General features: G+C 55.5%; 2 protein-coding genes across 4 annotated transcripts in view; both read left to right on the top strand.

Moving 5' to 3' along the window:
- Positions 1-12,730, top strand: part of LOC128943996 (septin-4-like) — a 208,906-nt gene that overhangs the window by 187,289 nt on the left and 8,887 nt on the right. The gene's annotated exons all lie outside the window — the stretch shown is intronic.
- CALN1 (calneuron 1) overlaps positions 1-12,730 on the top strand; it is a 171,594-nt gene that overhangs the window by 17,436 nt on the left and 141,428 nt on the right. For both annotated transcript variants that reach the window (XM_054287055.1, XM_054287056.1), the window contains exon 2: positions 3,111-3,309. In XM_054287055.1, coding sequence (XP_054143030.1) covers positions 3,184-3,309 — 126 coding nt within the window. In that variant the 5' untranslated portion in view covers positions 3,111-3,183. The remainder of the gene's footprint in view (positions 1-3,110; positions 3,310-12,730) is intronic.

Consider the following 12,730-nt stretch of genomic DNA (forward strand, 5'->3'; position numbering starts at 1 on the left):
GGGAGGTCTGGAGTGCCCATCCCTGGAGGTGCCCAGGGAAGGGCTGGAGGTGGCACTCAGAGCTCTGGGCTGGAGACAAGGTGGGGATCAGGCACAGCTTGAAGTTCATCCCAGAGATCTTTTCCAAGCTCAGTGATCCTGGGACTGGAAGATGGAGGGGAACCATCAGAGCAGCTGAGCCTGGGGAATGCCGTGTCTGGATGGGGACTGGAGACCCATCCCAGGGGTGCCAGGTTCTCTGTGGGTGGAGATAACACAGGACAGACACCAGAGGTAGGGGACAGCCCTGCTCCCCCTGGGGTGACTCTGCTCAGATCTCATTTCTGATCTGCTCCAGCATCTCCTGTTTCTCACCCACTGGCAGGAGAGCAACAAGTCCCTGGTCCAGCACCAGAATGCTCGGGAATGTGGCTCAGGCACAGTCAGGGATGGGACAGGGCCTGAGCATGGGGACAGGGCCTGTGCATGGGGACAGGTCCTGAGGGTTGGGACAGGTCCTGGGGATGGGGACAAGTCCTGTGCATGGGGACAGACTCTGAGCATGGGGAGAGGTCCTGAGGATGGGGAGAGGTCCTGAGCCTGGGGACAGATCCTGAGGATGGGGACATGTCCTGCTGATGGGGACAGGTCCTGAGGATGGGGACAGGTCCTGAGGGTGGGGACAGGTGCTGAGCATGGGGACAGGTCCTGCTGCAGCTGTGGCCATGTTGTGCCACCACCACTGTTAATGGCACTGCAGGGAAGGGCCCTCCTGGATTCCTCCCTCTTTTTTCACATCCTGCACGAGGCAGGGACAGAAATGAAGGAAGTGATTCCACAATGCCTGCTAAGTGTGGAATTCAGCAGGATTTAGGATGTGCAGGGAATCTCCTGAGCACAGACACCTCACCCGGACAGGCTGGCACAAGGCTGGATGCCCCAGGCATTGATTGTTAGCCACTCCTTGGCAGTAAAAATAAACATGGGGAGCAGGGGACTGGATTTTGAGTGGTTTCCCCATTTCTGTCCAGCTCCCCTTTCCCTGTCCTTCACGAGCAGTCTCAGTGTTATTCACTGCTCACCACTGATTAATGGGCTGCTAATGGCATTACTTATTTCATTATCCAATCTGCAAGATCAGTCATTATCTAGGGAAAAGGAAAGTCCATTTCTTACTGGCATTAAGTGGCTGGCTGGCGGGGTAAAGTGCAAGGTTCACATTTGGGAAGAGGAGCAAGAAAATAATTTCTTTTCAGGGAGAAAATTTGCACTGAAAGTCATCTCCAAGTTTGCATTACCCAAAGAGTGGAGCTCAGATATCAGAGGAGGTGCTGCAAATCACAGAGATAAAAGAGGTAGCCCAAAACATAAGGACTGTGTCAAGAAGGTGCCCTCAGAGGGCTGGGACAACAGTGCTGGTAGTAATAATAATAATTACAATTAATAATAATTATAATTAATAATAATTATAATTAATAATTATACACCTCGGAGGGCTGGGTCAGAGCTCAGGTGCTTGAGGTGTTGTGCAATTGCAGGCAAAGAAATGATTGCTTTCAATTCACCTTCCACAGAAAGGGCGAGCGAGGCCAGCTGGCGAGTGACAGATGGGCAGGGACAGCAGGGAGGGGACACGGGGAGGGGACACAGGGAGGGGACAGCCGGGGCGGGGCCCGGGGCTCGGTAGGAGCGCGGCTGGCCCGGAGCCGGTGTCAGGAGGGATAACGAGGGGCATCTGTGGGGCAATCAATCAATCAATCAATCAGTCAATGTCTGTCAGAGCACGGGGAGAGCCTGGCGGAAGGATCAGAGGTTCATGGAATGTCCTGAGTGGGGAGGACACGCAAGGATGGTGAATTCCAGCTCCTGGCCCCGCACAGGACAGTCCCTAAAGCCCAGCAGGTGCCTGCCAGCATTGCTCCATTGCTCCCTGCTCGCTGCTGGTGTCCCTAAAGGAATGGGGACAGGGCCAGCCAGTCCCAGCCACGAGGGGCCCTGCCGTGGCCATGTCCTGGCTGCAGAGAGGGAGGAAGGGGAGCTGTGGGCACGAGGGGCCCTGGCATGGCCACGCTGGGCATGGGAGGGGAAGGGAGCTGTGGCCTGGGCTGGGAATGGCCTCGGGGCCCTGTGGGGACAGGCAGGGCTCGGTGACACGGCACACAGGGGCTGTCGGGCTTGGAGGGTTTGTGTGTCACCACTAGAGGGGTGACACTCGCTGAGGGGACACCCTGGGGGTGACACTTGGCGATGAAAGGCGCTCCTCTTGTCGCGGCATAGCCCGGGAGTCAGCCCTGCCCGGTGCCACCTCCTGGCACAGCACTGAGGCCACTGAGGGGGCCTTGAGCAAGGCACTCCGGGCTGGCACCGGTGGCTCCTGGCCGGGGGCTCATGGATGCCCGTGTGGGTGTGTGCAGGAGCCTTTCCAGCGTGTGCCCAGCGCTGCCAAGGAGCGCCTGTGGCAGCTGCGGGTCTGAGCTCCCCCAGCCCCGGCTGCAGCTGGAGCATTCCCTCATTCCCCCCATTCCAGCTGCTCTGTGCCAGCCCAGGAGCCCATGGCTGGTGCCAGCCCAGGAGCCCATGGCTGGTGCCAGCCCAGGAGCCCATGGCTGGTGCCCCTTCCAGAAACTCTGTGCCAGCCCAGGAGCCCATGGCTGGTGCCCCTTCCAGCTGCTCTGTACCAGCCCTGCCCTGCCAGCATAGGAGCCCATGGCTGGTGCCCCTTCCACCCTCTCTGTGCCAGCCCAGGAGCCCTTGGCTGGTGCCTCTTCCACCCTCTCTATGCCAGCCCAAGAGCTCTTGCCCTGCCAGCGCAGAGCCCATGGCTGGTGACCCTTCCAGCCACTCTGTGCCAGCCCAGGATCCCAAGGCTGGTGCCCCTTCCACCTGCACTGCACCAGCCCAGGAGCCCATGGCTGGTGCCCTGGAGGAGCAGGACCATGCCCTGCACCGTCCCCTGGCACTGCCCATTCCCCCAAGCCCCGCTTTTACTGGGAACCCAACATCTGTTCCAGATGTGGCCGCTCGGTGCCGGCGCTGCCGCCGCTGCTTGCCATGAATTATTGACCCGGGGGGTTTAAATAAATGATGCAGCCCGGCCGTGCGTGCGCTGAAGTTTGTGTCGCTCTCCGCAGAGTCGCGCTCCGGGCTCGCCTGGCCCCATGATGAGCTCGCCCCGCGCCCGGGCCCCGCCGACTCGAGTGCCCGATGGGGCTGATCCAGGAGCCGGCAGAGGGGCAGCCCAAGCGTGAAGGTGGCCGCGGGGATGGGGCTCCCGGCGAGAAGGAGGAGCCGCCGCAGCGGAGCCGGCAACCGGAGTTCCCCTCCTGGCAAGTGATTTGTGCTCTGCTGGCAGGGAGGGATGGAGGGATGGAGGGAGGGATGGATGGAGGGATGGAGGGGATGGGGGGACGCTGCTGCCCCCGGGGTGGCCGTGGGGACACCGCGGTGAGGGGGGGATGCTGGCTCTGACCCTGGAGCAGAACCCGCCCCCAGCGCTGCTGAGCGCGGACAATCCCCGAGCATCTCCCGGGAGGGCAAAGGGACCCCGGGCTGCAGCCAAAGGCGGGTCTGACCCAGCCGGCCCCTCCTTTCCCGCCTGGGAAGTACGAGTGGAATTTTGGAAGCCGAATTTTGGAAGCCTGGTAGCCTTGGAAATTGATTTTTTTAAAAAATTTTTATTACTTTTCTTTCTTCACCATTTTGAAAAATGGCTTGACTCACAGTTGCATGAGGCTGTGGGGACTCACAGCAGACCATCTGTTTCAGCTGTTAACAGTCATTAATTCTTTCGTAATTTTTGCTACTTTCGAGACACTTTGGGGAAAAAAAAATATGTTCTGGATGGCATTGGAGGAGTTCAAAGTCACTAACATATTTTTCTCAGAGAAACAATGTGCCGTGAATGCAGTTGTTCTAAAAGAAAATACATTTTTATTGGCTTTCTAAATGGGGAATTTGTCTCCTGTGGCCATGCAGGAGGACACAGTGTTTATCTCCTTTTCACCATGTATTTGGCTCATACCTGCAATCCACAGACTGAGCAGGGTTTTTATGGGTTGAATCTACTGCAGAAAGGCTTTTATTAAAAAAAAAAAAAATACAGTGAGATTTTCTCTCAAGGCACTGCATTTGTGGGCCCAAGCACTCAGTGATGAACTCTGGATTGTGTCCAGCCCTGCTGGGACAGGTGCTGGGTGGGCTGGGGCAGCTGGCCTGGTAAATAATGGCACAAACCATCCCATTGTCACTGTGCCCCCAGCCTGGGCACATCCACCCTCCTGCCTGGTGTTCCCTGAGCCAGCTCCTCAGAGGGGCTGTTCCTGAGCAGGGAATCCCCCTCTCTGTGCTCCAGGTGTGCTCCCCACCTGCTCCATCAGGGCCTTCACCCAGGACTGGGGTCACCCCAAAGCCCCTCTGGGGGTTTCCCTGTGGCTCATGGAAAGTTTTAGATGCAACAAAAAAACATTCTTGAGCTTTGCATGGAGTGCCAGGACATAGGGAATGGTTTAACAGCTAAAGGACAGGGATGGGTGGGAGACTGGGAGGGAATTCTTCCCTGTGAGGCCCTGGCACAGTTGGGGCTGCCCCTGGATCCCTGGCAGTGCCCAAGGCCAGGCTGGACAGGGCTGGGAGCAGCCTGGGACAGTGGGAGGTGTCCCTGCCCAAGGTAGGGGTGGCACTGGGTGGGATTTAAGGTCCTTACAAGCCCACCCAACCCATTCTGAGATTCTGTGATTCCACAACTTAAGGAAATGGAAAGAGAGGGTGCAGGACCTTGGCAACACGAGGTGGGGAGGTGAGAGCAGCTCCCCCAGGGGAGTCCTTTGTGCCACCACGGGGCCATGGGGTGGGGACAGCCGAGCAGAGCAGAGCACTGGCTGTGGCTGAGCAGCTTCGGGTCCTGTGTCTGTGCCAGGAGGTGAAAAGCGGCCAGGAGCTCCAGAGCTGCTCCGGGGAATGCAGAGCACCCTGCCCTGCCCAGGCCAGCTGGTGACACCAGGGAAGGGACAGCAGGCACGGGGGAGGGACAGCCAGGACAGGGCAGGGGACACCGAGGGACACCTGGGTCCTGTTGGGGAAGATGAGACAGCAAAGCCTTATCAATATGATTGCCTGGCAAAAGGTGTTGAGAATACAGAAACTATAAGTGAGATTGAAATGAAAGCAAGCTTTGAGATCCCTCAATTACTGAACAACTGGAAAACAATGGTGTGGCCAGCTGAAGGTGATCCCCTTTTGATGGAACAACACCCTCTGCTTGCAGACAGGCCCAAGGGCCAGAGCAGACCCTACAGCTTGGCAGAAAGGGCCCAAAGAGGAGTTTTTAGGGTTTAAAATGTAACACAGTGTGGTAATCTGATGATTCTTATAGGCTGTATGTAAATGCTATAGGATTTGTATCTTGTACTGGATTGGTTAGTGAGAATTAGAATATTCAACACAGATGATTTATTGTATTGTAACGGGAACTTTGTTCTCTTACCCCTTTTACTCTCTTATGCTTTTACTCTCTTCCCTTCTCATCCTCTCTCCCGCTCTCTCCTCTCAGTCCTGCTCTGAGCTGTGTTTGGCAGCTCCCAGCAGGGCCCTGCCCCCAGGCCCTTTGCAATAAACCCCAAGTTCCTGACCTGGCTGCAGAGATCTCTGCTCTCCGTCCGTCCATCCCAATGCTCCCACACTGGGGACGGGGGTGGCACAGGATGGCAAACCCCAAATGGCCCCATGGGGCACAGCAGAGTCTGTGGGATGTGCCCCGAGAGCTGAGCTCAGCTCTGGATGATCCCACATTCCAGGGATGGACTGCAGCCACCTCCTGCCCTTTTCCAGGCCGTCCCTGGGTGCTGCTCCCCTTCCTGAGCAGGGGCTGTGCCCGAGTGCTGGAGGACAGCCAGGATGTGCTCGCCAGCAGAAGGTGCAGGAATTCACATCTGGAGTCTTGGAGACGTTTGGGGCCAGTGTGGTTTTCATTTGAGGCCTTTCCGTTCTCCATTGACTTAATTAAATTGAAAAAAAAAAGAAAGAAAGAAGCAGACAGGACTGGGCTTTTTTTCCCCCTTTTTTTTCTGATCAGATGCCTGGCTCGGTGTGCTACAGAGCCAATTTTCATTTTGAAATTTCCTTTCATTTTAAAGCTCCCCACAAGAATTTGGAGCTGCAAACCAAAATGAGGAGGTGTCAGACTTCACAAACCAACCCAACCCCAAACCTATTCATTAACTCCAAAAGCATCTTCTGTTTTGTCAATTTTCTGGGGAAAAATTGCTTAATTTTTTCAAATAAAAACATTGCTTTTAAAAAGAAAAAACAAACAAATCTGAATTAGGCAGAAACACTCAAAACTCCTCATGATTTGCTGTAGTGGGGAGAAATGGGGGTTGGCTCTTGGCTGAGGGCTGCTCTCCCCCTTTGCCCTTCCTGCTGCCAGCCTGTGCCATGGGACAGAGAATTTCTGACTATGGACAGAAATTTGCAGGTTTGATAAGGATGATTTGAGTTCCTGAGGTTTTTTTATTCCTGATGCCCCAAGATTTGTTGGCTTTCCCTGCATCCATCCTCCTCCTCCTCCCTCCTGGGTGCACCCCAGAGACCCCCAGGGCACAGCCTGTGAGCCCCTCCTGCTCCCAGTGCAGACAGGGAAGGGAAGGAAGGAAGGAGAGAAGGAAGGAGATCTCTCCCCAGCAGGAAATTTGCCCATTAACACCCCAGACACCAAAGCCTCAATGGAGCTCTTCCCTCAGCTCAGATGCCTCTCCCTGATGGGAAGTCTAAAAATAAGCACATTCTCCACAAACAGCTTAAAGATGTTGAAAATGAAAAGCAACAAAGGCTGGAGAATGGATGAGTCACTAAATTACAGGGCTATCTTTCGAAGAGCAAAACAAACCCCAGAGAGCCCCCCCAGCCCTGGCTGCTGGAATTCCTGCTGGCTTTGGGGCTGGGGCTCAGTCTGTGGGCTCTGAAGGGTGAAACCTCACCAAATTCTGCTGCACTCTGTGCCAGAGCTGCTCTGAGTGACCGGAGCAAAGCCAGCAGCATGAACTGGAGGTGTTCTTGTCTCCCACGTGGGCATTGCTGGGAGTTTTTGGGATAATCCCCCTCACAGGAGCCTTCCTGCAAGGGCTGTAAGCAAAAATTCCTGTGCACAGAGGGTTCCCTGGCCCCAAGCAAGCCACAAGTGTTTGGAGCCTCTCTGGAGAAGATCTCTGTGGGTGTCTGTGCCTTTAGCTGGGTGAGGGAACACAATTAAAGGTTTGGGATGTTCCCCCTCCCTCAAGGTCTCCATTCAATGAGCTCCACCAGGGTGGACTCCGTTGCAAAGCTGCAGCTTTTTTAGCATTTGCAGATAAGCTTGAATCAAAATGCTGGCATTTGAGGCAGCAGGAAAGGGGCTGGCCTGGAGCCAGAGCTGTGCCTACATCTGATGTTTGCAGCCAGCCCCAGGCTCTGGGAGAGGCTGCCATGGATGCCACAGATGGTGAGGCTGAGGAGCTGCTGTGCCAGCCCTGCTGTGGGCAGTGCCAGGCCTGCTGGGGCCTGCAGGGCTGCAGGGTGTCCCCTCTGCCCTGGAGGAACCTGAGGTGCTCTGGGTTGGGAGGGACTTCACAGGGACCCAGTGCCACCCTTCACAGGGACCCAGTGCCATCCCTTCACAGAGATCCAGTGCCACCCCTTCAAAGGGATCCAGTGCCACCCCTGCCCTGGGGACACCTTGCACTGTCCCAGGGAGCTCCAGCCTGGCCTGGGGTGGGACAGCCACAGCTGCTCCATGTCAGGGCCTGCCCACCCTGACATCACCCCCAGCACCCTCATCCATCCTTTCTGTGGCTGCAGGGGAACCTGTAGGATTGATGGGGGTAGGACTGTGGGGATGGATGGAGAGCAGAGATCTCTGCAGCCAGGTCAGGAACTTGGGGTTTATTGCAAAGGGCCTGGGGGCAGGGCCCTGCTGGGAGCTGCCAAACACAGCTCAGAGCAGGCCTGAGAGGAGAGAGCGGGAGAGAGGATGAGAAGGGAAGAGAGTAAAAGCATAAGAGAGTAAAAGGGGTAAGAGAACGAAGTTCCCGTTACAATACAATAAATCATCTGTGTTGAATATTCTAATTCTCACTAACCAATCCAGTACAAGATACAAATCCTACAGCATTTACATACAGCCTATAAGAATCATCAGATTACCACACTGTGTTACATTTTAAACCCTAAAAACTCCTCTTTGGGCCCTTTCTGCCAAGCTGCAGGGTCTGCTCTGACCCTTGGGCCTGTCTGCAAGCAGAGGGTGTTGTTCCATCAAAAGGGGATCACCTGCAGCTGGCCACACCATTGTTTTCCAGTTGTTCAGTAACTGAGGGATCTCAAAGCTTGCTTTCATTTCAATCTCACTTATAGTTTCTATATTCCCAAAATCTTTTGCCAGGCAATCATATTTGTAAGGCTTTCCTGTTTCATCTTCCCCAACAGGAACCAAGGCCAGCAGCCTGGCCTGTGTCCCCAGCCCGCTGCAGCACCACTCCCGGCCCAAAGAACCCTCTGATCCATAAATCCACAGCCTGAGCTGGCAGCTCCAACAAAAGCTGTGCCCAAGGATCATCAATCCTGGAGCAGAGCTCGCCCAGCAGTGATTTAATCTCAATATTCCATTCTGAAATGTGCTAATTAAACTCCAGGAGAAAGCATCCAGTGCAGAAGCGAGGTGGAGGAAAAGGAAAAATAAAAGTTTCTCCTGGAATAATAAAGCACCATTAAAACATGAAATCCAGGCTAGGGAGCAATTGTACTCCTTCCATCAAGGGTTTCATTAGAAATAATGGGATGGAATTGAGCAATACTGAAAATATGGGCTGGGGGTTGGAAAACCTCTTGCACTCGAGGCTGGGAAAGGCTCCTGAGCCCTGCCTGGGCTGGGGACAGTCAGTGGGTGTTGCCCAGGACATCCCACACTGGAGCAGGCAGAGCCCTTCTGAGCACTGTGGGGAAGGGAGGATTGCAGAGCTCCCCCCTCCAAGGGCCTTCCCCATTTTCTGGGTTTTTCATTCCAGAGGGTCATCCCTAACTAAGGGAGCAAAGCTCTTTAATCCCATCGAGGACTTTTCTTGGGTTTTGGATTGTTAATTGCTGCCCCAGATGTGCAGGGTGTCTGTGCTTTGACCTGCATGTCTGAAGAACGAGTCAGAGCTCTTCAGTTTTCGGTCTTGAGGTTGTTTATTAATTCTTATCTATAAAATTTTTCTTTCTGCCCAGCCGAGATCTGCTCAGCACAGCAGCCACAGGCACTCTGTGTTGTCCTTTCATACTACAAACTGTGTATAACATATTTACACTTAATTCCCAATACCTATCACCTGTGTTAGACAGTGCACTTCTACTCTAAACCAATCCCAAAGTGCCAACATCACTGCAGAAAATGGAGAACAAGAAGAAGAAAGACTGGAGACGCCCAAGTTCCTCCATCTTGTCCCCATAACCCTTGTACCAAAAATCCTAACATCTACATTTTCACCCTGTGATAATTTTATTATTATACTATTCAAACCTCTGTGACTTTCAGGTCCTCATACAAAGCTGGTAATTTGTTCCACGGGTCATAATCAAATCCCCAGGTGCTCTGGGCTGTGTGCCAGGGTCTCTGAGCCCCCTGACAGGGTCCTTGGCAGCTCTGGACACCCAGAGGGATGCACTGAGTTCTGACAGCGAGGGACCTCAAAGTTTGGGCCTTCAGGCCTCCCCTTTGGCTGCAAGGGATCTCTGAGAGGCACACAGTTCTCCTGGAGCCATAGCCTGGCTTGCCCTGCCTCCCCTTGGACACCCAGTTTATTGCTGCTGCTGCTGCCCCGTGGTCCCTCACCCCTCGCTGGGCTCCTGACCCCAAACCAGGACCCTGCTCTGCCCTGGGGTGGCTTTTCTGGGCCCCATGGAAGGGCCTGCCTGGAGGGAGCAGCTCCTGGGGCATTCAGCAGGTGCTGGTCACCCTGGGAGTGACACCCACTGTGTCCCCAGGCAGGGACAGCAGCCTGCCCTGCTGCCATCACTCTCTGTGGCACATTAGAGTTTTGCTGTATCATTTCCAGGAGTGTATTTCAAACATCCCAGGGCTGATTCCCATCCTCCTGGAGAGCTCCATCTCCCCCTCAGCCCCAGGAGAAGCTGCAAACCAGAGGGTTTGGAGTGATCAGCTCTGCACTGTGACAAAGAAAAAAGGGAAAAGAGCCACGGGCTGCCCCTATTGATGTGGACACAATCTGGAGATATTCTGGATCTATTTGGGGATTAATGAGGACTCAATACTTTCAGAATTTTTAATAATAAATATATTGGCCTAATGGATTTTCCAGCTACTGTTTTCAGCCATGAAGGTGGGGACCTTTTTGGTTAATGTTTTCCAGAGCTGAAGGAAAGGAAATTAGCTAAAGGCAGGGAATAACTTTCCCACATTTGGAGGTTTGCCCCCATTTATTCACACAGGCAGCCCAGATGGAGATGAGGGAGCTTGCAGGTGAAAGTTTTCTCATGGATCAAGGGAAAAAAATAGGAATGAAAAGTAAAAGGATGAGATTCATCTGCATCTCATTCTGATGGAACAACATTTGGTGCCATCACTCACCTTCCAGCACTGGTGCTGAGGGCCTTGCTCCTGCAGCAGGGATTATCTTCTCACTGAATGCCAGTAACTTCATAAAAATGGTGAAACTCTGGGATGTAGCCCAGCCCTGATGGTTTATGGGGGACTTGGAGCGTGGCTGAATTCCTGAATCTCCATGCAGGCAATGTCCAGGCAGAGGGATGCAAAAACCCCCCCTGGGGCAGGACAGCTGAGCTGGTGGAGCAAAAGGAGTTGATTGTCAGTGGAGATGGGGTTTCTGTGGGGTTTGTCTGCACAAGGAGCAGAGAGCCAAAATCCCTCCGCCCCTGGGTGCTGAGCTGCAGCCCATGTTCATTGTGATCCCAATAAATCCCAATATGGGGAACACAGTGACCCACGAGGCTGAAGGGAAAGAGACAGGGAGGATTTTACACCAGAAAAGTACAAGGGAGACAAGATGTGAATTAAACACCTTTGAGCCCTAAAACCCACACTCTGCAGGCTTTGTTTGATGCACACAGGGCTGTGGGAGTTGCTGGAGATGGCAGGTGCCTCTCCAGGCTGTTTTCCAGATCCAATTGAGGCAGTTTGAGCCGTGCTGGGCTCCCATCAGAGCCTCTCCTGCAGTCAGCTGCTGTCACAGCACAGCATCTCTGCTTCCTTTCAGCCCAAATTGGTTTCAGCCAAACTTCCCCTGCTGGGAGCGTCCTGGCCCAGCTGTCCCCGGGGTCAGGGGCTGTGCTGGTGCCAGGCAGGGATCCAAGGGCTGTGTGCCTCAGAGCATTCCAACAGGAGCTGGGCAGCCAAGGCAGCTCCACCGAGCGCTGCTGCCAGCTGAAGGTGACTGCAGCAGGGAAAGGGGAGATGTGCCTGGGAGAAGGGCACTCCTGCAGGCACCTCCTCCTCCCCAGGGCAGAAACCCAGCCCGTGGGATGGTGATGTGGCTCTGCCCGTGGGGCCAGGCAGGCTGGGGGCCCTGGGTGCAGGGAGCAGCACAGTTTGTGCACACAGAGCACAGGACACACCTGCAGCTGTGGATTCTTCTCCTCCACTGCTGCTGACCAAGAAGTCCAAGGCCAGTCTGGCCAATATCAGCACTGGTGTGGCCAGCAGGACCAGGGCAGTGAGGGTAGTGACTGTCCCCTGTGCTGGCACTGCTGGGGCACCTCCAGTGCTGGGGGCAATTTTGGGCTTCTCAGAGGGGTTGGAGCGTGTCCAGAGAAGGGAATGGAGCTGGGAGGGGTCTGGAGCCCCAGGAGGGGCTGAGGGGGCTGGGCAGGGGCTCAGCCTGGAGCAAAGGAGGCTCAGGGGGCCCTTGTGGCTCTGCACAGCTCCTGACAGGAGGGCACAGCCGGGGGGGTCGGGCTGTGCTCCAGGGAACAGGGACAGGAGCAGAGGGAACGGCCTCAGGCTGGGCCAGGGGAGCCTCAGGGGGGATTTGGGGGAAATTTCCCCATGGAAAGGGTGGCCAGGAACTGCCCAGGGAGGTGGTGGAGACCCCGTCCCTGGAGGGATGGACGTGGCACTTGGGGCCAGGGGTCACTGGTGGCCTGGGGGCAATGGCTGGACTTGATCCTGGAGATCTTTTCCAACCAACGATTCCGTGCTTCTAAAAAAGGAACCGGCGGCTTAACCCCGCTCCGTGCCGAGAGCAGACCTGCAGACGGAACATCCCGAGGGGGGCTTGGCCCCCAGAGCGGCTCCCCCGTTCCCGGGCCCTGCCCTGCCCGGGGCCGCTCCCTGCGCGCAGCGTCCCCGGCCGGGCTGCGCTGGGGCCGGGGCCGGGGCTGGGGGAGCCCGGCGAGGAAGGGGTTAGCGGGGCCGCGCCGCAGGGCTGCCGGCGGACGGACGGAGGGTGGTCCCTGGCCGGGCCGGGGGAGCGGCGCGGCGCGGCGGGGCTCGGGCTGCGCTCGGGGCTGCGCTCCCGGCCATGGGGCGCTGAGCCGGGGCTGCCGCGCCGCGCCGCTCTCCTGCTCCTCCTGCATCGCCTCCCTTCAGTCCGGTTCTTCGCTTCTTTGGTTTGATTTCATCCCTTCGCTCGGTGGTTTGTTGTTTTTTTTTTTTTTTTTTTTTTTTTTTAATATATTTTTTTTTCTCTCTCTCTCTCCGCCATCCCCACCGCCCAGATCTCTGTGTGCCTCCTCCCTCCATCCTCCTCTCAATAACTCGTCTGGG

This window comes from Melozone crissalis, unplaced genomic scaffold, assembly GCF_028551555.1.
Source record: "Melozone crissalis strain CALT ecotype California unplaced genomic scaffold, PUWL_Pcris_2 ptg000057l_1, whole genome shotgun sequence".
In the NCBI taxonomy this organism is placed as follows: domain Eukaryota; kingdom Metazoa; phylum Chordata; class Aves; order Passeriformes; family Passerellidae; genus Melozone; species Melozone crissalis.